The following is a 26,072-nucleotide window of genomic DNA, read 5'->3' as shown; positions in this document are numbered from 1 at the left end:
TACATGCAGAGAAAACCATGAGTCTCCCCACCCCCCCTTAGCGCTCATGAGCAGGTGCCTGAATTCCACTGCGTCACAGCAGCCAGGCAGGTGCAAGTATGAGTTCATTTACATCCAGTTCCACATCATAGACCTATTTCTTAACTTTAAAATGTCCGTGGATAGGACTCTGATAAATGTAATTTCAGGTAATAGAAATATTTAAATGTTATTTTTTTTTAATGTAAATGAATTCTCAAATATGAACACAGCTACCATGAAAGTGGAATTTGAGGATCAGGCCTTAATTTACACTGGAATCACTGATAAGGATTCTTCACTGCTCAGTCCCGGCCTCGCGTGGCTTGTGGGCTGGGACTGGACCCAGAGAGCCTTCCTGCCTCACTTCTGCTTCCTGTTATCTTGCAAAATGAGTAAATGAATTTAATAGCGCTTTAAGGATACTTGGAAACCCACAATTAACTTTACAAAATATTGTGATTTTTTCTAAACAGAGTTAGCAAGTACCAAACAGCCTTTGTTGGTGGCCGGAAGGACGTAAGCCTTCAGTAACAGAAAACTTATCATCCTCCAACAGAGTTTTTTCACTTAAAGTGACAGTTGAGTTGTATGAAATAAGAAAAGCTACAGAGACATTACAATCCCTGTCATTTCTGAAAAGGATGATTCAGCCTGAAGTGACACTAAAAACAAGATTACAGAATTTGAAGAATGGTCAGTGATGTAACTGAGACCAGCTAAAGTTGAGAAGGGTCTCATTTCCATTTAATATGTTTGGAGCCTTCCAGAAACACGAGGGTCAGGCTGATGACGCTTTTTAGGCTGCAGCTTTTAAACACATTGAAATGTAGCTAGGAATTGTTTTAATTTCCTTCTTTTCAGGACAGTGTATTAACAGTATGCAAGTATTGGGAAATGAGGGAACTGTAAATGACCGTGTCCCATTTGAAATGACAGTAGAGGAGTTACCTTAATACTAGATGGTAATGAAACATGTCATTACAAGTAGAGTGATAGGGGTTGCTTCTGCCATGTTCCGTTGAGACTGGACATCATACAATAGTTTGAAAAAGTGTATTGCACAGAGAAATAGAGAACATGCCTTAATTTCCTTCACAGCCCTACTCTTTAGCTAGAAATAAAAATGGTAACAAGGTGGGCCATCTGGGTGGCTCAGTCGGTTAAGCGACCGACTTCGGCTCAGGTCATGATCTCGAGGTTCGTGAGTTCGAGACCTGCATCAGGCTCCGTGCTGACAGCTCAGAGCCTGGAGCCCGCTTCAGATTCTGTGCCTCCCTCTCTCTCTGCCCCTTCCCTGCTCATGCTCATTCCTCCCCTCTCTTTTTCTCTTTCTCTCAAAAATAAATAAACATTTTTAAGAAAGGATAATAAGGCTTCTGCTCCTCATACTCAATAAAGCAGATTATTCAAATCGAAGACCTTAAGTTTTCCATACACTGTTTTGTTGAATTAAATCTGGCATTAAAATTCTATTGAAACAACAAAAACACTTTAAAATGGACAGAAACCCAACCATAAGCCACCAACTTAAGTCAACAAATATTGTATATTCACTTGTTTCCTTGCAGGATTTACTCATAAACCTATATTTTGATCTAGACTTTCCCCCTGGGTACAAAAATAGTACTTGCTTGTAAAAAATCCAAACCATAAAAACGTATAGAAAGCTAAAAGGCCTCCATAGTCCCACTCTTCAGAACTTATTGCATACATTCCTACACTTTTTTTTTTTTCCCTAAAATCTTTATTCACAATATGGGTAGAGTATCCGATTTGTCTTTCTTAACAAGGACATTCTGTTTATACTGGTCAGCCAACATCTTTACCTGATTTATTCTGATAATTTCTTGTCAGCATCTTGAGGACAAGCTGTAATCTTAAATATGTTTTATTACCTTTTGTGCTTCACTGAGAGCTTTACATATAGTAGGGTTTCCATCAGTACATGTTGGGTGAGTTTTTATTTTTTATTTTGACTTTGGCCCTAATTCATTGACCTAATAGTTCTGGTACTAAATACCCATCCTTATGTCTTCTCCCAACCAGTCTGAAATGATAGATATCAAAAATGTTATAAATTTCAACCAGTTTTTTTTTTTTTTTAATTTTTTTTTTTTTCAACGTTTATTTATTTTTGGGACAGAGAGAGACAGAGCATGAACGGGGGAGGGGCAGAGAGAGAGGGAGACACAGAATCGGAAACAGGCTCCAGGCTCTGAGCCATCAGCCCAGAGCCCGACGCGGGGCTCGAACTCACAGACCGCGAGATCATGACCTGGCTGAAGTCGGACGCTTAACCGACTGCGCCACCCAGGCGCCCAAATTTCTCCCAGTTTTAATAAAATGCCAATGAAAGCAAAAAAAAAAAGGGGGGGGGGAACCAAAGTTCAGTATAAATTTGGGTACAACTCTCTTAATTCTTTGATACTTTCTTCCTTAATTTCCTTAATTCCTTTGATATTTTTTTCCTTTAGCTGCAAGTTTATTAACCCACATATTACGATATAAAGTGGTTTTGAAAGCAGCTAGTAATTGAAGGTTACTCTACCCGGTTTTTCTTGCTACTTATTGGTAGAGATAAAAGGGGAAATTTACTTCCCCCAGCCCAAGTCTTTTGAATCTGAGTAATCTGGGAAAGTGATAAAATGGTTTCTTTGTACACAATAGCAGCAAAGCTACTCATGTTACCATTGGTGTCTGCCACTTACTTTAAAAAAAAATTTTTTTTTAATGTTTATTTTTTAGAGAGAGAGTCAGAGCGTGAGCAGGGGAGGGGCAGAGAGAGAGGGAGACATAGAATCCGAAGCAGGCTCCAGGCTCTGAGCTGTCAGCACAGAGCCTGATGAGGGACTCGAGCTCACGAACCATGAGATCACGACCTGAGTCGGACACCCAACCAACTGAGCCACCCAGGTGCCCCTACCACATACTTTAACAAAATTTTATAGATATGAAGTATTGTCTTTCTTCCTCTATCCTTTAGGGGATAGTGCACCAATACTGTATTAGTTTCAAAAGTCCTGCAACTCGGAATATACAAGACTGGTCAATTTTATAAAATATTAGAACTAAAAATAACAGCAGATGCTGACTTTGTTTCAAATGAAGTCACTATGTTGGTTAAAGCAGCAGTGCGGGGGGAGACAAACAAAAATCTGTAAAACGCTTATAATAAGAACAGAAATGGACTGAAGAAGAATTTCTTGTGGGATTATTAACGAAGCTCTTTGTAGTGATAATTAATATTCCCCCTGACAGTATCTTGAAAATAAAACATAAGCCTCTTTGTAGAGATCACATTTTTGACATATTTTCCTCTGTTTTATGGTAGTTAACACTTTCTGGTAATTCATTAGAAAGTCATTTATAAATACGATGCAAGGTATTGATGATGAAAGGGTCTTTAATGAGAAACAATCACCTGAGCACTTTGAGTCAAACTCTGGAAAGAAGCAACTTACGATCTTATTAAGTGGAGTCTCAGATTTTAGTGCCAAGGATGGTTTAGTATCTTGAATTTCATTCAGAAGTGATTTCATGACCAGGATGTAGAATGGAGGTCAGTACCCAGGTATGCTGTGCTCACTTCGTGCTACACCTGCTCAAGACCAGCTAATTCTTGATATCAGATGTCAGGAAACCACGCGGTGTGCCTTATTGAGAGTTATTTGAATACTGATACAATCCTCGGATCTGGTGCTCTTCAGAAGACATAGTTGCAGGGAAGCAATTTGTAATAATTTTTTAAATGTTTACTTATTTTTGAAAGAGAGAGAGACACAGTGAAAGCGGGGGGTGGGGGGGGGGGCGCAGAAAGAGAGGGAGACACAGAATCCCAAGCAGGCTCCAGGCTCCAAGTTGTCATCCCAGAGCCCGACGTGGGGCTCGAACCCATGAACCGCGAGATCATGACCCGGGCCCAAGTTGGACGCTTAACTGACTGAGCCACCCAGGCGCCCCGCAGTGGAGCGGTTTTTAGAACCCGGGTTAGGGTTTTTAATTCAGCTTCATAGTGATTAGTTGAGAAAGTTTTATTACTATCAAACTCTGCTAGATTCTTGAATCTTCTTGCATTCAAAGGAAATTATGTGCACCTGTCAAGTGAAAGACCTGGTCGACTGCTTACTTAGTTTACTTTGTTTACTCCGTGCAACCCCCGTGTGCAGCCCAAACTGTGGCTCCCCTGGAGGGTAGTCAGCGCCGATGGTCCGCAGGGGTCAGAACCTCCCTGCGAAGGAAGGGAGCTCTTGGTTGGTGCTCCTCCAGAAACTGAACTGTGCCTCTAACAGGGTTAGAGAGCCCGACCACAGTCAGCATCACCCCCTAAGAGGCTCTGCCCAGCCGACCACCAAAAGCTCGCGTCTTATTCCAGCAACTCTGGGGACCTGTGGGGTCTGTGTGAGTCCTGTCACGATACTGTCACCTTCCATTTTTATTGTACGTCGTCACCATTCTGTTTTCAGTTTGACCTCACAGGGATGTAAATTAATATGGTTGGGGTAGAATTTACGTCCACTCTATCATTCATTTCTTGACAGTAAGTTGTGTGTATCCTGAGAACTTTCTGTAAGACCAGGGAGAGGGAACGTCAGCTTGGGCTTGAATATCCTAACAGCGCTGGTGATGTGCTCTTCATTTACACGAGAGGAAACTGAGGCTGTGAGAAGTCAAGTCAGCTTCCTTAACTTAAAGATACACAGGAAGTGGTAGGGCCGAGATTTAACCCCAGGCCTGTCTGGCTCCAAAGCCACTGTTTAGCACAGCTCATTGCTTTGGAGTATCTGGGAGGAAAAAAGAAAAGGTGTCCCAACTTTAAATTTCCATCTCAAAATGCATCATTTTGGATTCTTTATAAATTCCCCTAGGAAAGTCACCATACTAATCACCTAAAACGACTCAGTCAGTCACTGTGTACGCAAAGCACATTCAGAGTGAATTTCTGGGTAAAAGGGTAGCTTTACCTCAATTTACTCTCTAGCTTCTAGGCAGGTCTTCCCCGGAAGCTAGTGATCGTCGGTCCCATCATGCTAGGGAGAACAGAAGTGTGATCCCTTCCCCAAGGAAAAGAGTCACGGCTCAGACTCTTGCAGCATACAGGACCACAAAGAAAGAGCTTGAAAGTCACGCTGCACGTAAGTAATTTTTCAAAGTTGCCTGTAAATTAAATTTTAGCTGCACTGTTTGGCAGTTGAAACCAACTGATGAATGCTTTAATGCAAGAATCCTTTTGGAAGATAAATCACCGTTTGTTAATTTATCTGTTCGTATTTTGACATATCAGATCAGCTTAAAACAGGATACGCTGCATAATGTATAACAGCAAAATAATACGTAACAAGTCTATAATTCTCTCACACACACAGCCCGTCTCTCGGCTTTGTGACTCTTACACAGTTGTTGATTATTTTTCCCCACTCTTTATGGAGGCCCCGTGACAAGTAGGTGGTATTGAATCTTAGCCATTCTATGTGTAGAGCCCTGAACGGTCAACCCCTTCCATGGCGGGTCTCGTATTTTAGTGTGCATCAGGATTACCTGAAGTGTCGGCTCAAAATTCAGATTTCTAGGTCCCACCCTCGGAGACTGATTCAGTAGGTGTAGGGTAGTCCCAGGAATCTGCCTTTGAACAAGGCAGATGGTTTGACATGACTCTTGGAGAATCCGAGCCATCGAGCTCCTGATGCTGATGGCCGATTCTAACATACGACAGCCCTCCTGGGAAACCGTCTCCTTCCTCTGTTCCTTAAGAACAGCCCTTTTTCTGAAGGCTGCCCCGCTCGTCTCCTGGAACAAGCGAGACGATAGCGCGTGTCGACGCCTCTCATCCTTTTAAACCTCTGGGGTTCGACGTTATTCGTGCCGGCTGTGTTGTGCAAGGTCCTCGTTTCAGACATGCCTGTGGTACCTCACCAGGACTTCCCTGAAAAACTGCCTAGTTTACCAAGGCGGGCGAAAGGCCTTTCCAGACTTCAGCACGACTCGAACATCTGGATCCCAGAACAAATGCTGTATAGTTGTCCCTATTAAAGGCTTGAAGAAAGCGTGGCCTCCCTTGTGGGCAAGTTCCCGGCCAGTCTCCTGGGCCGCAAGTTTAGAGCACTCACTTCGCCAGCTTCTTCACCAAACATTGTGACACCAAAAAACATTGTCCTTGCTGCTTCTCCACGCCTGGATAAGTCATGAGAACAACTAAAACCTTCTCAGTATCATTGACCTCGCACACGCAGAAATCATCAGCAGGCGTGAAAGCTCTGTTAACGGCCCCCACCTTGGTGCCCATCCGCTGTGAGCCAGGAACGTGTGATTTACGGCCTCTGACCTTCAGACGCATCAACAGTGAGCCACGAGGCAGAATAAAATGAGCGTCAAAGTGCCCGTTCCTGAATGGAGGGAGAAAGCACAGAGGACAGAGAGCCGTGGAAGAGAAGGCCTCACACAATAGGTGACTCTGAGCCAGACTTTACAGGATGGGAAGTGTGTCCCGTGCAAAGGGATGAAAAAGTTGACTGCAGAATAGGTTTAATGAAGTTTACGTTAAATAAAACATGGGTGAAAGCCTTCCGCCTCCAGAACTCTTTGAAGTCTGTTCAAGTTGATGGGCCTTGAGTCCTCACCAACCTGTTTGTTTACCTGGAAGCATTTAACTGTGTGAATATAAAGATAAACGCCAGCGAAATGGGCCCCGGATGAACGCCAGTTTACCCCCCCGGAGGGGGGGCGGGGTCAAGCAGAAGCTGCTTTTTAAAGCTTCTTCCTGAGCTTCCGAAGGCAAGATCCCGGACCTGATGAAGCAGAATTTGGGGGATTGGGGCCACAGCAAGTCCAAAGTCTGTTCCTGCTTTGTCCCTGGTCTTCCATAAGCTCAAAAAGGAATCTCACCCTCCTCAAAATTACACATCCTTTTGCTTGCCACGTAAGGCACAAATAGAGGTGTGGGGAGATCTGTTAAGAAGGTCACGGCTTTTGGGGTCTTTATCCAGCCTCTCACGTAATGGGCAGGAACCAGTTGTAGGTTAACTTGCAAGGATTCAGCTCTGACTCCCAGTCACCGAATTCTTACAAAACCTGCGTTTTAACACCCCTGCTGGGGTTGACAAAGACAGCCTCCTGTCAAGAGAGATCAGTTTCTGTAGCACAAACAGGGCCACTCCAGTGTCATTGTGGGTTGCACAGGGTTACGGGTACCCCCTTCCCGTTGTTGACATTGTCGACTTGCGTACTTATTATGACAGTTTTCTGGCAGATTCAAGTAAGAATGTCGCAAGGAAGGGGTGCCTTCCCGGTTTGCCCAGTGGCACTGTACGGGCCAGCCAGGGCTCCGGAAATAGAAAGCAGTGTTTTCTGTGTAGCCCATCTCCTTTTTCCGTGGATCCCGCAACAGATTGGCTGATCTCAGACGCCTCCCCACCCCTCCCGCCAGCGTCACAATGTAATGCCACATCTGTTTTCTTTCCCATCGTGGGGAAGCAGAATTGCATAAGAAGTCCAGAATTGGTGAAATTATGGTCCTCATCACTTTTCTCCTGGGCCTATAGTTGGTGCCCATAATCTGGCAAATGTTTCAGTTCAGTTCCATGAATGGTCATTTACGATCTCATATGAGGTATGCCTCAAAAATCTGAGAGACGCAGGAATTGATACTCACTTGAATTTCTGCCCTAGAAGTGCGTATGCAAATGATCATGGAATGCATACAGTCCCTGCAGTATTGTGGACTGATGGTAAGCCCACCCAAAAAACAAACAAACCAACAAAGGAAAAGAAAAAAACTAAGAATAAGTCAGCTTCCATTAAGAAAACCCCTTGAAAATCCATAGACCTTCACTTAAAATTGAACCGAGCGCTGTCATCGATTTTGCCTGCCTTTAAGACATATCTTTGTATGAAAGCAAGCGTGGCTGTGTCTATCCTGTTAACAGCGCCCTTAGAAGAGAGAGGTGTTGCCTCTGGGAAGCAGCCCAGTCTTCCCAGGGGCTGCACCCCTACACTCAAGTCTCCCGTTACACTGCGTTTCCAGGCTCTGTCTTCCCTGCATCTGGCTCTTGGTTCGATTCTGACGCTTCTCTATGGCCGGCTCCTGGTATTTCTCAGAACCTTAGCCTCCCCTCCTCAACCCCTTCCTTTGATCACCGAGTAAATCCAGTATTCCTTAAGTACCTCCCACCGCGCCTCTTCCTCACCGCCCACACCATCAGCCTAGCCATGTGCAGCTCAGTGAGGGCCGCTCCTAATTAGGAATGTGCACAGAAGCCAGGAGCGAGTGAGACCGGTGACGGTGGGGACTAAGACACGCAGAACATTCCAGCTCAATCGCAGGGCTTGGGGCCCGGCCTGGCCTTTTTTTGAAAGAGTCACGTGTGCCCCTCCTACCCCCACAGCCTGAACGGTGGCACAGGGCTTCTAACAGAACTCCCCGGAGGCGCCTACATTCTGCTTGCTACCTCTGAAAGCTCGGAATCCTCATCAGTGCCTTTTTGCCTTTGCCGCTAATCCCCCTCCTAACCCAGCCCTGCCGGTTCTTTTTGTCCTTGCTCCCTCGCCCCTGGTCTTCCGCTTCTCTGACGCCCTCCTAATCCAGCTGGGCATCACCTCGTCCTTGATGCTCTGCAAAAACCTCTGTAAATATCCTTCCCGCCCTGCGTTTCCCCCTCGAGTGCATGCTGTATTAGGATGTGACCAAGTAACACCTTGTAAAACAAAATTTCCTGACGTTTCCCCACCCAGCCCCTCTTTGCCCATGACGTCAAGTGCAAACTCCGGCCATTTCCAGACTCGCCATCACTGGGTTTCTCTCTCCTTGCAACTACATGTCTGAGCGCTGCCTCCCACCAGGTGACCAGCCCAGTGCTGGCGCTGTTTCTCACGCATCCCGTCCTCCTTGTGGACCGTGAGTTACGCTGTGTTCCCAGGGCTGCGATGCTCTGCTCCTTCTCTCTGAACGAATCCAGCTCTTCATGGTCTAGCCACCTCGCATGACCTCTACCGCGAGATTTTCTCCAGGTCCCAGCCTGCACTGATTTCTGTTTTCCCTGCATTCCTAGAGCACACGTTACCAAGGCTTAACCCTTCACTTTGCTACTCGTGGCTTATGTGGAAGATGACAGGGTCATTTGTTTCCCAAAGCATGACACTTTGGAGAGTGAAAATGGTCCTCTTAACCATTTCACCGGGAAAACGGGCATTTTGAACCGTCCTGAACAAATCAGGATACGCGGTCATCCTGTTTATGTTTGGGCATCTTGTCTCCTCAACAAGACCGCAAGCCCCTGTGGGGCAGAGACCATGTTCTGTATTTGCTCTGCATATGCCTTGTCACATGAAACAGTGCCACTCACATAATTAATGATGAATGAATATAGGAAGAAAGGAAAGAGAGACAGAAGGAATGAGGCGGTCAATTTCTTTCACTGAAAAACGTGGCTTCTTAAAAATGTAAATACAACTCCACTACATCGGATGGACACAGGGCACGAATAATGGGATAATGACACAGCTTCTCCATGACGACTTGGAGGAGGTCAGCTGAAATCAAAGAAGGCAGAATATAAGTCTGAAGATGCAAAGAAACACCAACAGACAAATCGAGTGGTACCCAGCAGTCGGCCAGATTGCATCAAGGTGATCCCGGATATTAAACCCAGTTTGCACAGGGGAGGCTCTGAAAACTCTTGATTGTTGCTGAATGTCCTAGAGCAGCCTCCATGGTAGGTAATGTGGAGAGACTAGTGGGTCAGGCTTCCATTCACACCGGAGAGTAATTCTCTTCCAAACGTTAAGTATAATAATGGTATTACGGGACCATGATGTGAATAAACCCAATAATGGAAGCCATAAGCAGGCCTGGTAAGCCGTTTCCTGCTTTGGCCATCTCAAGACTTCGTGATACCTAAGGATGCTTATCCATCCATGTGGTTTTGTGGCCCTCAGCATCATGGCACCGTGGCGCCTCCAGGACAGTATCAGAGAGAACTCTGAGAACTTTTATTTCGACAGCCTCAAAATATGAGCTCCCAGCTCTCCTATAACTGACCTCAATGAGGAGGGAGTTGTCACCATTAAAACACAACAGAAAACAAAAGCCTCGCTCTGAGGCATCGGGCCAGTCCTGACGCCCAGTGTCATCACCCTGAGGTCACACCGCCACACGACAGCCACGGGGGGGAGGGGCAGGGATGGTGGCAAGTGGGTTGATCTGGTGACCGAATCCTCATAGGCGAGACCCTGTCGCTGCCACTGCCCTCCTAGCTCCTTGCTCTTGTCTTCATACCTCGGCCGTCCCTGAGTGGTAGTGAGGGACAGGATGGTACCTGAACTTCTGGAACGTGCCCTAACGGACTCTAGGACTGTGAGTACACCTTCCAGCCTTACTGCTCAGGGCGTGAACTCTGGACTTCACGGAGTGACTTTGAAAGTTCCTACTGCAGGGAACCCAAGCTTTAAAAACGGAGAGGAGAACTCAGTACTTTCTCCTCATCGTGTCTGTGCAGAGCGGACAGACACAGAAGCGCTGTGAGTGGCCAAGCTCAGGCAGAGGGAGCACTGGTGTCCGTGTGGCCCTTCTGCCACTCGCCTGACTCTTTGAACGGATGATCCTCTCAGCTCTGATCTGTAAAGTAAGTGACTTCTATATTTCCAAGATGCCTTCCAAGTAGCATTTCTATAAATCTGTGATTCTGAAACATTCTTCTTTGCCCAGAAAAGGGAGTAAATAGTAAAACACCATGACATCAGAACTTGTTATTATCCAGACCTTAATATCTCGCAGATATAATTTATTCCGTTGAAATATAGCAAACATGTTAAACAAACATGTGTTGTAGCAGCAAGCCAGGGGAAAGTGTTAATCATATTTCCCACCAAGCCGTGTTATAAATGAGCCCTGCTGAGGGCTCTCTTAAGTCGAAGTAAATTTAAAATTAACTTTGTTTAATTTGAGAAACAACTAAAGGCACTTTCTTGTAGACAGAGATGCCATTGTAGCAAAAGGAAGACAAGAGTATTGTTCTTTTCCGCCAGACTGCCGTGGCCTCAAATCTTTGAGAACCGCTGTGATTAAACAAGATTGCTCAGACCTCAAAGTCCCACCAGTTGGGGGGTACTGAAAAGAAGCCTTGTGGGTGTAGATTTACTCCTGATTCTGCCATGAAGGTCTTGAAACATGACCTCTCGGAGAAAAAAAAAAAAAGGTGGGGATTGGCTAATTTTTAAAGTCTCTCCCAGTTCAGAAATTCAGAAATTCCATGCTTCCATCATGTTAGTCCAGATTCTCAGAAGCAAACCTAGAGAATTAAATAAATATAACTGGGAATCAATTTTCTGGACAGCTAGGGCCCTTTCCATGACAACAACCAACCGAAAATCACAGCCCCACACAGGGATCGGCACTAGGGGACCAACAATTTGACGGTCAGCATGGTCAGGTTTCGCTCTCCTCGACCAGCTGACTGCCCTACAGTCTCTGGCATAGATAATTCGGTAGGATATTCTCATTTCATCAATAAACACGTTATTGTTGGCCTCACTGTATTTTCTTCACGTGTGAGTTAAAGATTTCATTTTTAGGCACTTGAGTTGACAGACTGTGCTAAATCTCATTGTTAAATGAAATCCGAAATGAACTTTGAGGGCTCAGGGTCATCTCAAGACCTGTGGCCGTTTACCGAAGGAATTCTTGACTTCTTTCAAGTTAAGTCACAGACCAGAGCAAAATGATTTTCAGGTTTATTCTGTCACCAACTGCTGCCTGACCTGTGCCGGCCACGCACGAGACAGCCGTGATCTCTGCCCCTGCCAAGCACGGCGTCTCGGTGATCGCTAAGCGTTATTATTTTGAAAACCATGGGTTAACGAACTCGGGGCACGGGGGGGGTGGGGGACTTGCCTGGGAATGTCACATCTCAGCCGAGACCTGGGGGGTGATGGACTGACGCTTTTAGGCATGCAAGCCGAAGCCTTCTCCCTGCTGACCCTGAGGGAGAGCGGATGGAAGCAGTGGATTGAGGTCCGGTCAGGATTGATGTCACGGCATTGTCCTAGGAGAAACTTTCTGATTCCTTCATAGGCTGGCATTTGTCCCCGTTAGCAGAAGTGGGAATAATAGTATTCCTCTTCATCGTGAATGTGTTGAAGACATTTTCCAAGATTCATTTTCTCTCCACCTTCCCACCGAGATTAAAAACAGATGTTACATTTAGTTCGTACCCACCTTCTTTATTTTTTTAAAAAATCAAAACGTTCTGCCTTCTATATCCTGTCTGTCTTCCTCCCGCTCCAAGTAACCTGAAGTTGGTGTGAATCTCTCCCATTTATGTTTTTCTACGTTATTGCCTAGGTGTGTGTCCGGAAATCCCATTGACTATGGTCTTATGAATTTATGAACCTACATACACAGCCTCATACTGTACTTTTGCAAATTTGTGTCCTTTTTTTCCCCAAGATTTATCCATCTCGGTATATTATAAATCTCATTTTTTCATCTTAACTGCGAAACCATACAAAGAAAGCAATTTTTTTCTCCAGTTTTCTAAGGGACAGTTAGGGTGGTTCTTGTGCACAGTTGCCTATGGCAACAGTCACCTTTGTGTTTCCTGTGGCTCATGTAGGAGTTTCTCCAGGGGACACGCAGGGAGCGGAATGGAGTCACAGCGTATGAGCAACTTCAGCCTCATTAAGCGTTGTCAGATGGCTCTCTGACGTGACATATCATTTATATATCTACCAGCAATGTAAAAGAGATCCTATTTTTCCTCGTTCTTGCCCACACGTGGTGTTAACAAACTTGAATTTGTCCCAGTCTCAAATGGTGCCTCAGTGGTGGATTCCCTGATCATTAATAAGGTTGACCATCATTTCATATTTACTACCGTTTGGTTATTTGCCTCTGTGAATGTCCGTCCTTTGCCTGTTTTTTCCATTAGGCTGTTGTATTCTTATTGACTTCTATGAATTCTTTTGTCGGTTGCCTGTGTTACAGATGTTTGTTTTCTCTTACTTTCTAGCCTGTGAAAACTTTGCGTGTGACCTCTTCAGTCACACCAAAGTTTCGATTTAACAGCCAGATGGACTGCTTTGTGCTTTGTGGTTTCTTCTGTGCCCGTTTTAAGAAACTCTCCCGACCGTAATAGAATGGTGTTCTCTGCTTCTTTGTCCCAGCCCAAGTTTTATCTTTTATATTCAGATCTTTTTCATCCACTTGGAATTTACTTTTGCCTAAAACGTGAGGGAAGGATTTAATTTGCTTTTCTCTCTGGGCAGTCAGTCATTTTAACCTCATCCTCTTCGTTCACACGAATTGTCAACCCCTCTCAGTCGTACACCGAGCTCACGCTTTACCTGTTTGCACTTGGTCTTTTGTCTGCCTCTGAGCCTGCGCTACCCAGCTTTCATTCGTCTAGCACTGCGCGAGCTCTTAGTATCTTACAGCTCCTGTCCTCCCTCCCTGTGTCCCCTCCCGCCCTTCCCCTCTGCTTCCGGTGGGTGTTTGGAGCTCTTCCTCCTCGGCTACAGCCTGTAGCAATTCTTTGAATGAGGGTCTCTGTGGTGTATCATTTCAGTTTCTGTTCTGGACGTTTCTTTGTGGCACCCTCAGTATCGAAGGACGTGGAGTCTAGGGGGGTAATCTGTTCTGGACTGAGGGTTGTTTCTGCAGGGCAACTTGAAAACCTGCCACCGTCTTCCAGATTTTGTTGCTGTTGTGGGTCTGCTCCGAGTCCGTTGTTCTTTTATAGATAAACCGTCCTATCTGTCTGGCTGCTTTCAAGACCTCTTTGCTTTCCGTATTCTCTGTTTTCTTTCTTGCTATATATTTTTACTAATTTGCTGGGTTGTCTAATTTGTCATCGTAAGAGCAGGGTTCGGTGGTCATTCACGTGTAATCGACGGTGGGCTAAGAATCAGGCTCTACTCCAGGGGGTTTAAAATGCTCTCTTCGGGAAGGCTCTTTTGGTCTCAAAACACAGTGTTACTATCGCTGCCTTAGGAAGAAGCTGTTTTGTGAACCTGCAGGATAGAAACAGCCTGCCTGCACGCTGCCTGCCTTCCTCCCAGGTAACACTCATTCTCTCTGGCTCCTTTCTCTCTGCAGTCTGCTTCGTCCTCCTCCTTACCGGCTTCCTCTGCCCGGTTTCTGTCGCCTCCCCCCTGCCACAATTCCGGTTTGCAAGGTGTGTCGGGGCCACTCAACACCAGGAGGTCTCGGCTTTGCCTACTATTGCTAAAGCCCTCATCCTCTCATTGTTTGCTGTTCTGAGGAGCTCAGCCTTTTGTGCAATCTGCAGCTTAGCCTTAGGTCAGGTGCCCATCGCTGCTGTGGTCAGGCTGTGCTGCGGAGAGCACAGGTATGAAACATCCCTGCCCAGTTCGGCAGCGGGGGCTGGGGTGGGCCGTTTCCCACAGGCGTCCTTGAGCTTGGCCAGCCCCACACCATCCAGCTGCCTTTGGTTCAACTCAGACCTTCTGCATAGTTTTTCGTTCCAACATCTTGATTCCAAGAAGTGAGAGTACTGGGTTGTGACATCAAATGCTTCAGATACTGGAAAGACAACCCCTCCCCCCTTTACACATTAATTAGCTGCATCATAGCTTATCCATCAGGCCCTTGTAGGTCTGGTTATCGTGAGCTGGTTTCTCGGGCGTGAACCCCTGGGTGGTCTGGTCAAATCAGAGTTTGAACCTGCACGGCGGAGAGCCAGTCCCTAGGCCAGGAACACCTGCCCCAAGATATGGAGCATCGGCCCACCCCACACCATCAGCCAGCCCTTCTTCTAGCTCTTTCCCTTTCCCTCCTAGTACCTGAACTTCTACACTTCTTGTGACTTCAATAAATCACAATGGGTTTGGAACGGGTAGCAAGCCCATGACTTGTGGATTTCAGCTGTCCCCATGAATTTGGTAAATGAAGCACCATAATATCATCAAAGGAAAGATACTCTATTAGAGTCCTAGTGGGCCAGAGTCATCAGTCTCCAAGCCAAAAATACCTGTAGACCCATCCTACCCAAGGCCCAGTCTCCTTCTCCCTTCCTTGCTTCAGGCCAGCGGCCCCTTTGGTCTAGAAGGGAGGTGATCTCACAACCCACCTGGCCCTCTGCCCTGCTGTCCACTGTGCTTCTGTTTTGGGCAAATGAAAGCGAGACCAGCGTTCACAGCGTTCGCAGGGAAGCCTGAACTTACCTATTGATTTGCTTATATTTAGAATTCAGTCGTTACTCTCTTACAAGATCTGTGTGCTCATATATAACTTTAAAGCAAAAATTAAATAATTTAGGGTGCCTGGGTGGCTCAGTCGGTTAAGCATCCAACTTCTGCTCAGGCCATGATCTCACGGGTCGTGGGTTCGAGCCCCACATCAGCCTCTGTGCCGACAACCCAGAGCCTGGAGCCTGCTTCGAGTTCTGTGTCTCCCCCTCTCTCTCTGCCCCTCCCCTGCTCACGCTTTGTGTGTGTGTCTCTCTCTCTCAAAAATGAATAAACATTAAAAAATTAAAAAAAAAAAAAGGAAAGAGCAAAAACAAAAGTTTAATTTATGCACAAAACAATCCCTATGAGCCGTGCGGTCTGGGGCCGGTTGTTTAACCTGCCTGTACCTTGATTGTGTCTATAATGCAGGATTGAAAATACCTGCACCATCAGGTTACGGCAAACATTAAATGAGATAGATGTGTAAAGTGCTTAGCTCGTGGGAGGCTTCACCGAATAAAGAGTAAAGGAAAGAGGAAGGTGCCGGTGGCCTTCCAGCGGCTCCCAGGTGAGCAGGGGGAAGGTGCACAGCCTGCAGGGAAACCTAGTCTCCTCCGCCTGAGGGCTGGTCCGAGCGCTCCCACTCCTCGGCCCAGCCCCAGGACCCTCCTGCAGGGAGCTCTCTTTCTCACCCTTGTCCCCGGCCCCTCTCACGCTCTGGGAGATTGGCAGCGCCCGCGAGGCCCCGGCCTTCAGTTTTGCTTGACGTCCACCTTGATTTCCACTCGTCCGTTTGACCGTAACTTAGAACTGCGTCATCAGAGCAGAGGTTGGGCTCTCACTGCCGGCCAGGTGTAGCCTAGGTAGAAGGCTCCACAGCGACATTAAAACTCCGTAGGTCCCCTCTTGCTTCTCAGAGTGTGCGATCCAGTGACTTCCTTCAAAAAGCCACACCATATTCTGTTTCTCCCAGCAAAGGGAGCCAGAAGAATCCAAATTAAGGGTCCTCGAGGAACCATTGTGTGAACAGATAGCTCTTTGGGGAACGCGGCCAATCCCCTCTGTTCTCAGCATGTCACATTCAGACACACTATATACCGCCTGTTCATTGATGATTACATTAAATGCCGCGTTCCCAGGGAAGGATCTGCTCAGCCACCACTAGCTTATTCATTATTTATATACAATTAAAGGGCACGCTTCGAATGAACACGAGCGTATGAGAAAAGCCATTCTTCATGTACACATCAGATTGAACATTTGTCATTTCCCTAGTGACTTCACGTACTCTCTGCACCTTGGGACCTCAAATTATATTAAGCACCGGAGATGCTTTAACTCTTTTATTTAGTTTAATTGTTGGCCTTAGTCCGCTTGTTGGGATTATTTGGACTTGTTTAAAATTAGCCCTTGCTTCTCCTTAATATATTAGAATGGAAGAAGAGGGAAATTTCTTTTTAGTACCTATTGCATTCTAAGGATGAATGCAAATTGTTCTATGATTCTTAATGACCCACTATTAACATAGTAGGAAACCCAGTGCATTAATGCAATGCCTCTTTTCACATCATTACTCCTAATGGAACTGTTACCAGGATAATAGCTTGACCTTTCGCTACAGATTCAGACAGCAAAATATATTCTGCTTACTCGATACCTCTATTCACATAGCATATTGAGCATTTTCGGATCAATACAATGACAATCTTTTGGCCTTGTTCTAAGGTCTCATCTGCACAAGTTACACAGTATAGGATTGTATCTTCGGTAGACAGATTCAAGTTAAAAGTCTCTTTTAAGTTTGAATGTAATCCATAAAACAGAATGTCAGTAATACTCACAGTGGAAATATTTGTTTATATAGGTATTTTTCGAGAAGCCTAGTGCTGTGCCTTCAAAGGTCTCAGACACAGATCTGGGAGACAGACCTCTCTGGCTTCTTTTTATTTTACCCAGATAAATTTTGATTTTTTAATGTTTATTTATTTTTGAGAGAGAGAGACAGACAGACAGAGCTCTAGTGGGGGAGGGACAGAGAAAGAGGGACACACAGAATCCGAAGCAGGCTCTGGGCTCTGAGCTATCAGCACAGAGCCCAACGCGGGGCTTGAACCCATGAACCGCGAGATCACAATCTGAGCCAAAGTCGGACACCTAACCGACTGAGCCACCCAGGCACCCCTGTACCTGGATAAATTTTAACTGAAAAAAAGAAAAAAAAATAGCCAGAAATTGTTGCCATTTTAGTGGGTGACGGTATTTGGGCCCAAGATTAGATTGGAAAGATCTGCTGAGAAGCCCCTCACAGAATGGGAGAAAATATTCCAGAGCCTTCCGTTTGGTTCTCCTAAACTTGGTTGTTGACATTGACATATGTGGTTGCTGGGAGTCATTCTGCATAATCCACATCAACTTTGCAATTTGGAACCACTACTTTCTAGTGTGTGCTAATTTGGATGCATGGATCTCGCAATCTAAGAAAAGAGGGGTTACTATGGAAATGAATTATACAAATAATATTACAGGGAGGGAGATGTTTACCTGGCAAGATGATATGTAAGACCATTTTTGTGGTACACATTTTCATATAAACTAATAGCATGCTAAATGCAATTAATTATTCTCTTCTGTTTGTTAAAATAGGACTTCGAGAACCTTTTGGCAACTCTCTGGTTAGGAAATGCTACTGTGGGCATCTGGATGTGATACAACCTTGTTTCTTTAACTGTATTCTATGAATTTAAAACTTCCTACTAATGCAGATAGGCGTTTCTTCCCCAATTAGTCTAAATTCATGAGCTCTTGTAATCGCTGCCATTAGAAACCAAACTGGAAAATATGCTTGTTCATCAAATATTTATTGACTTCTTGCTCAGTACGGGACACTGTGGTCAGTGCTCTGAGGGAGACCAGATTAATGAAGACCTTTGAAGTGGTCTACAGTCTGGCAGAGGAGATTCAAGATCACACCTACCTCGGGGATATCGCGTCCCCTGCATCCCTCCCGAGGGGAGACCGCCTGCTCGCCCACGTTCACATGCCATGTACTGGGGGGCCTGGGGGATACTCCCCCCGACCCCTGACCCTTAGTTCTACTTCCCAGTCATCACCCTTCCTCCGCACAGCTGGGGCTGGGGTGGACCCTGTCCATCAAGGCTCTTATCACAGCTACGCACCTTCCCCTCACTCTCAAGTCCTGCTGGCACCTTGAGTGGCTTCACTGTGCCCATGAAAGATCCGCCTGGCCTTCCAGCCACATCATGCCCGGCCCTCATCCACGGTGACCGCCCCTTAGCGCTCTCCTACAGAGCTCCGCTGCTGATGCTTTCTACTCCAGCCTGACACTCTCAGTTGCCCTTACTCTGTCACCTCCTTGCCAACCCCACTGCTAGGCCATTCCCCGATCCCCAGAGATTTCTCCAAGTGTGTGAGCCTCTTTCTGGCTTGACTTCCTTCCCAGATTTGTGTAGGGAGGCAGGGAGCGAAGAAAGCAGAGGTAGTTAATTGCAGCTGACCTCTTCCCGCGCTTTGTATCCTTGTCCTTCTGCCAGAACTGTCCAGCAGAGTCCTACCCTGGGCCGGTCCTGCCATCCGGTGGTACCACACCCAGCTCGGAGCTGCGAGGTGCCACGGGATCGTGGCCTGCTCTTGTGCTTGGCGTCCTGACATCCTCAGTCGGCTGCCTTCCTATTCTTCTTATTAGCAGACGCAATTCCGGACCTTCCCCACGCTCTCCGTACCCCTCACTGTGGAGCCACTGAGTCTCGGGAGTGATTGGCCCAGCCTGTGCCACTTCTAAATCTACCCCATTCCCCATCCCGTCTGGGCTCAGAGGGGGCATCTTCTTCCTGTCCAAGGACAGCCTCCACTTCTGGACCCCGCCACCTCAGCCGTGGTTCCCGTGACTGCCTCCTGCCTTCCCCAGAATCCTGGCTGCTTCCCTCAGCCTGTAAACCAGGCCCGTGTCTCCCCAGCCTGCAGCCCTCCCCCAGCTTCCCCTCCAACCCCTCATCTCTTCCTTCCCCCACGGAACCCGGGTTTTTCTGGAATGCCATCTGTGGCCACCCTGCCGCTCCCTCGAGGGCCTCCCGTGACACTGCGAGAACCGCCCTGCCCGACCCTCTCTTGCACTTCAGACGGTTGTCTGTTGTCCTCTTTAGCACCACTCGCCCTTCTTTACGAGACCTCACTTCCGGTTCCCCCGACTTGGCCCTCAGAAGCCAAGCTTGTGCGTTCATCTCCTTCCAGCTGGGGTTCCCTCCGGCCCTGTACTCGGCCCACCCAGTGCTGTTCCGTCGCTGTGTTCTCACCGGCCGACGTTCTTTCTTGTTGCCTCAATCACCACATAGAAATATGTGCCTCCCGGGGCGCCTGGGTGGCTCAGTTGGCTGAGTGTCCGACTTCAGCTCAGGTCATGATCTCATGGTCTGTGGGTTCGAGCCCCATGTCGGGCTCTGTGCTGACAGCTCGGAGCCTGGAGCCTGCTTCGGATTCTGTGTCTCCCTCTCTCTCTGCCCCTCCCCAGCTCATGCTCTGTCTCTGTCTCAAAATGAATAAAAAAATTAAAAAAGAAAAAGAATCATGTGCCTCCCAGGCCCGTATCTTCTGCCTGGACCCCTTCCCCGAATCCTGTCCCCTCCATGGGTGCTCCGCCAACACCCCAAATCAGCATGGCCCAAACCAAACCCAGTCCAGCCTGCCTTGCCCCTCAGACATTCCCTTGCTCCCATATTTACCGGGTCATAGGATTCCCCAGAAATGACAGTTCTAGATACCATTCCAGTCACCTGCCGCCTTCACTCTCGCTGCCCTTACACAGAGGACAGCAGTGGCTTCCTGCAGAGAGCCCCTGCCTGCTTCCACTCCCAGACCTAGACCCCCCACTGCCCCTCTTTACCACGTCCTCCACAACTGGATGGGCTACCCTTGTGTATGGGCTTCTTCCTTCTTTCAAATGATTTCCTGATGCTAAGTTCCTAGGAGCAAGATTCTCAGGTATCAAGCCCCTCGTTCTGTATTGACCACCTCACTTCCCAGAAGGGTTCTGCCATTTATGCCAACAGCAATGTTTGAATGTGCCGGGTCCCCACCATTTTAGCAGTGTTATTAGCTTAACATTCATTGTGTTTCTAATTTAGTAGAGACAAAGTGTGTTTTGCAGTTCTTTGGTTTATATGTTTTCTGAACATCTTTCCTAGATACACTTGTTCATCTGTAGAGACTTTTGAAGTTGCTCTTTTATTTGAACGAACTCTTTTGGGGCGGGGGGTAGATATTGAACCTTTTTGGTCGTATTTAGCACAACGAGCTTTTCTCATTCCAAGGAAATGTTTCTTTTTCATTCTATAGAAATTTTACAGTTTTGGGGCACCTGGGTGGCTCAGTCAGTTGAGCATCTGACTTGGGCTCAGGCCATGATCTCATAGTTCATGAGTTTGAGCCCCGCGTCGGGCTCTGTGCTGACAGCTCAGAGCCTGGAGCCTGCCTCGGATTCTATGTCTCCCTCTCTCTGCCCCTCCCCTGCTCACACACACACTCTCTCTCTCTCTCTCTCTCTCTCAAAAATAAATAAACTTAAAAAAAATTAGCTTTATGTAATTGAATCTGTCAACATTTTCCTCGGTCATTTCTTTTTTAAAAAGAAACCTTTAAAGCTTTAAAACCACCAGTACTTTAAATACCAAGAAGGCAACGTGAGTGTAGGTCTTGTCCTTACAGACAGCAGGTAGCAAAGACGGGGTGTGAAGGCGCTCGGCGGTGGAGGGAGTCAGAAAGGTCCACAGCAGCTCTGAGATGGGCAGCCACACACGGTGGAGCTTTCGTAAAGCCATTGTCCCGTCTCCCTCTCGTCCTGTCACACGATTCTCTCCAGAGTTCCCTCTGTGCTTACCAGGTAGCTCTCCTAGGTGCTGGCACAGCACGCAGGAGGCTGACTCAAAGTACAAATGGGGGCTTTCGTTAAGACACACTGCACAGGGGCGTCTGGGTGGCTCAGTCGGTTAAACTCCCGACTCCTGGTTTGGGCTCAGGTCATGATCTCACTGTGAGTTCAAGCCCCGTGCCGGGCTCTGCACCTGCTTGGGATTCTCCCTCCCTCTCTCTCTCTCTATCTCAAAATAAATAAACGTAAGAAGACACAACTGCATTATTATTGAGTACTGATTTAGTAGGAATCACCACGAGAACACCATCTTTCTGTGTCATCTTGCATGAGATTAGATTTAACAACAGTAATAATACATTTGCTGAATTTTTTCATGGGGCCAGTGGAACCATAGGAAGCGTTTTCTTCTCTGCCCATAAGACACATATACGCAAGTGGAAAGAGCAGTACCATAGAACTGCTTCTATTTTATAGCCGGTTTCGTTCCGAAGCACAGTTCACTGTATATGACCAGGGCCCCTGCCAACCTCCGTCCTTACCAAAGGAATGTAATGTGGGGATTGAAGCCACGCACTACGGAACTGACGTCTTCTAGAAATACGCCCTTTTTTTTTTTTTTTTTATTCTTGGGATATATTCCCATTTCAGATCTGCATGTTTTTTTATTTGCTGAAGTATTTAACACTATTTCACATTTTCTTTCAGTCTTCACAGAAAAATACTGTACCGCTAATCATGTGGATAAACTTCCTGGCCCGAGAGACTGGGTACAGATTCTACAGGATCAAATTAAACTGGCCAGAAGAAGGTTAAAAAGAGGCTCAGGTATGAATAAGCCGTGAGAAAATAATTGCCAAAGCCCTCAATTGAACTCTTGGACGTTGTAAAATACAATTCTTTGCTCTAGGGTATTTTCACCGTCTTTTTGTCTTTTGAAGGAAAAGCTCTACCTAATGTGCTGTGGTTTCTATTTTAAAGTCTTAGGCAAATGAATTTGGAAATTCACCTGAAGATTAAATAGTAAAAATTCTGTCAGACCATTCAATTTTAACAGTATAAACGAAGGAGATGGCTAATCTTATTTGTGGCTTTATGTGTCTTATCTGTGAAACTGGGTCTCTCTTGTGTGGCTTCCTTCTGTTTGCTATTGACTTTTGTTTGTTTGGATCTGCATGACTTTCATAAAAAATACCAGTTGCTTAAGGTAACAAAAATAACAATAACCCTCCTATCAGAAACACCACATGAAACAAATTAAGTCAAGTGTGTATTTTTCAAATCTGGCTTTGGGGATTCTGAGATTATTTTAGTTGAATTATGACTATTTGGATTTGGTCATTTGAGGCCTCAAATGACAGCCAATTTACCAGTGAAGAATCCCCTTGAGGCCAGTTTTTTGCCATCATGTAAGAATAATCATCTCTAGGAGGCCACAAACCTCTAGGTACTATTTTTAAAATAAGCATTCAGGGGCACCTGGGTGGCTCAGTCCGTTAAGCGTCTGACTCTTGATTTCGGCTCAGGTCATTATCACATTTCGTGAGTTCGAGTGTGGAGTCGGCTTGAGATTCTCTCTCTGCCTCTCTCTGCACTCCCCCCCTCCCCTGTCTCAAAATACTTCTCTCGGAATAAAAAATAAATACAGCAAACAATTCTGATCAAACCTCAGGACACCCGGCCTGCTAAGAGCCTCCGTGTTTCTGTAGCTGGAGAACGCCCAGTTTCGGAGACGGGCTCCAGACAGGGACTGTCATACATCTGGCTGGTACAGAGGCCCGGAGAACAGCAGCACAGATGCGTGGGCCTGTGTCTCTACCAGATCCTTTATGTGAACTCACAATGTACTAGAGCGGTGAGCGGCCTGAGTCAGCGAGCGCCCGCCCCGGGGGAGAGCTCCCGGCACAGGCTGGGAGCGCCCTCGAGGCTGCAAGACTTGGCCGCAAGGGACCAAGTGCATCTTCACTGTGAAAAACCTTACAGCTCGCTTCTGTAAAGTAGCCATCAGGACTTCACATATTTAGCTGTAGAGGATTTTTTTTTTAATTAAAATCTTCCCTTCCTCTTTTTTTTTTTTTTTTAAACCGTTTGCTTCCTTTTGTACTAATTGATGCTCTTTATAAAGAGCAGTGGACTACTGCTTCTTGTCATTGGTGGAAACGTATTGGGTAGCCTGCAGGCAACAAGGTGAAGCAGAGTCCAGAGACCTGGCTCTGCGGTCTCTCTGCTCTTTACCAGGCCCGGACCTCAGGCAAGTCACTCCACCCATCCAGTCCTCTGTGTCTCTCTCACGACGCAGACAGAAAAATAAAGTCTGCTTCACAGTTGTCATGAGGTTCCAGATCTGTCATACGGGAATGTCTTCATAAACAAAACGAGCGTGCCCTCTGAAAACGTCTGTATTGGTGCTCGGCGGCACCAGGAGCCTCCCCGTGTCCCAGTCAGAGGGCCGAGCGCCCCCTCTGTGCCCGGCGGGGGCCCCCCCTCTGCTCCTGTTGTCCCAGCATAACTGCTACTGATGCCCTCTTCACCCACAGAGGTTTTGGGGCTTGGGTGATAAATCATCCCCTCACCCTTCCCCCAGCTCTCTCCGTTTCTCTGCCTTCTTTTTTGTAATCTACAAATCATCGCAAATAAATGCAGTGAGGTACACTGGGGAGAACAGGTCTGAATTCCCAGCTCCCATCTGCCATTTACAAATTCCTGGGACCTTCTCTGAGCCTCAGGCTTTCCATATATATAACAAGGCTAATACCTACCCTCTTGGGTGTTTTCGGTGTCAGAATCAGACAATGTAAGTTTTGCCACTAATATAGAGCTGACGCGGAATGCTCAAAAAATGTTCATGCCCTCCCCTCCTTCCCTCTGCCGCCCAAAACAAAGCAGAACTATTCCTTCAACCCTACCATTTCTTTTTTTTAAATATGTTTTAAATGTTTATTTATTTAAGAGACAGCACGTGTGTGGGAGGGGTAGAGAGAGAGGGGGAGACAGAGAATCCCAGGCAGGCTCCTTGCTGTCAGCTCAGGCCCTGATGTGGGGCTCGACCCCACAAACCGTGAGATCATGACCTGAGCCGAAATCAAGGGTCAGTGTCTTAACCAACTGAGCCACCCAGGAGCCCCTATCCCTGCCATTTCTTAAAACCGCTACCGTCTCTTTCTCTGGAAGGTGTTGGTCAAATTTCCTCCCAAAGGGCTTGCATTCCCTGAGTTGGCTTCCCCGACCTGTTTAGAACCCATTGCATTTTGTCCTCTGGCCCTGCACCTCTACAGACACTCTTCCTACAGTCACCACGGAGATCAGATTCCCCTTCTGTTACACCAACACTCTGTTTGACCTGCATGTTGATTTTGACTCCGTCGGATCTCATCCTTCTTAAAAGTCTCTTCCCTTGGGTTCTGGGGTTTCCCTGTCTTTGCCTCTCCTCCCGGTTCTCCCGCACTGCCTTCCGTCTAATCCACGGCCTCCTCCTCCTCCTTCGGTCTAATCCACGGTCTAAACCACGTGGTTCGCTTTCCATTCCTGGTGCTGTTCTCATTCTAAAGCCTCATCTGGGACTTGAACTGTCCCACCATCGCTGACTCACCAGTGTGCAGCTCTAGATGTGGCCATGTCCCAAGACCCTAGACTTCATTCTTTGAGAATTACATCTGTTTCGTGCCCCATCCCTGATTAGACACTTCTAGCTTCCTGTCTTCCCCAAACACAACCCCTTCTACACACCCCTCCAGCACGGCAAGCGGGGTCCTTGACAGGCTGGCCCCACCCTCCTCCCCCACTTCTCTTGCCAGAGGTCTGTGCCTGCCCGCCTCACCAGCGCCTCCTTACTCTGAGAAATGCTGGGCTCTCACACTCATGCTTTCCCTCTGTCCAGAAAACAACACCTCCTCTTGTCACAGATCTTAAAGGCTACTTCCTCCTGGAGCCTTCATTGGTGGCCCCAGTGCTTTGGTCTTCTGCCAGGGTGACACTCCGGGCTCCTCCAGTGACCACGAGACCCTCAAGAGCAGAGTCTGCATCGGGGTCGTGTTTCTATCCCAAATGTCTAGAACAGCATGTGGCACATTGCAGACACACAAGAGTGTTTGCTGAATGAGCCAACGAATCAGTCGATGAAAAAGAAGAGACGATAATCCACAACAAAAAGGTCTTATCGTTTAGCTCAATCTGGTTGCATTAGATCCTGGATAATATTCTATGTGTACCTTACCTGACATTCAAATATTCAAATATTTATTCACAGGGTGGCAACATCCCCGAGCTCTGTCCCCAGGGACATGGTCCCTAGGACTCCTGGGGATGCCTGTGACCACTTACATGGTGTCCCTTAGTCCTTGGCGTCCCTTCCTTTCCCCTTCTCAAGCCCGTTTTCTCATTTCCTTGTGCACACCCCACCTCCTTAGTCCCCTCCCACTTTCCTCTCTTCCCCCTTCTTCTCCCAAAGGTTCAGAGCCATGTGTCATGGCGGCCTGACCTCACTCAGGGTAGATTAACTGAATAACACATAGGAAGAGTAACTTCCTGCTAGTGGGTCCCTCCTCCCTTCCTATTCCAGGTGTCTGCTGCCTCAGCCTTACTTGCCTTACAAAGGCCCCCTTTTATTATGTAAGCCTCCTTAGACTTCAGTCTCCAGGAAAGGGTTGGGGGGTGAAAGCCTTGTTTTACAGTTGAATGACAGGTGTTACAAAGATAACTGCCCAGTAGATACACAGCAACTAACCCCTTACTGAGCCCTGATGCCATGTTGGGTGCTGTGTTCTCCTCAGTTTTATATCCCAAATCAAATGTCATTTGTTAAGCCTGAATGGTGTCTTTGCTAGTAAGTATTAATTTGGTCTTGTGTTGCCTAAAATCTGCCTTGGCGATCTTGCCTGTTTGGGTACGGAATAACTTTGTTTACCTGTTGATTTGCCAGGGGAAATGGTTGAAGCCTAAGACACAAAGATGCTAAATAGGCAGGCCTGAAAGAAATCGAAAATTTGCCATAGTG

The 26,072-nt window shown here is 46.8% G+C and overlaps 1 protein-coding gene across 10 annotated transcripts in view; it reads left to right on the top strand.

The window, feature by feature from the left end:
• BEND7 (BEN domain containing 7) overlaps nt 1-26,072 on the top strand; it is an 82,858-nt gene that overhangs the window by 46,080 nt on the left and 10,706 nt on the right. For all 10 annotated transcript variants that reach the window (XM_045464708.1, XM_045464707.1, XM_045464705.1 and 7 more), the window contains one exon: nt 21,788-21,907. In XM_045464708.1, the coding sequence (XP_045320664.1) occupies nt 21,788-21,907 (120 nt within the window). The remainder of the gene's footprint in view (nt 1-21,787; nt 21,908-26,072) is intronic.

Source organism: Leopardus geoffroyi, chromosome B4 (assembly GCF_018350155.1).
Source record: "Leopardus geoffroyi isolate Oge1 chromosome B4, O.geoffroyi_Oge1_pat1.0, whole genome shotgun sequence".
NCBI lineage: Eukaryota > Metazoa > Chordata > Mammalia > Carnivora > Felidae > Leopardus > Leopardus geoffroyi.
This window is presented reverse-complemented; position numbering and strand designations above follow the sequence as displayed.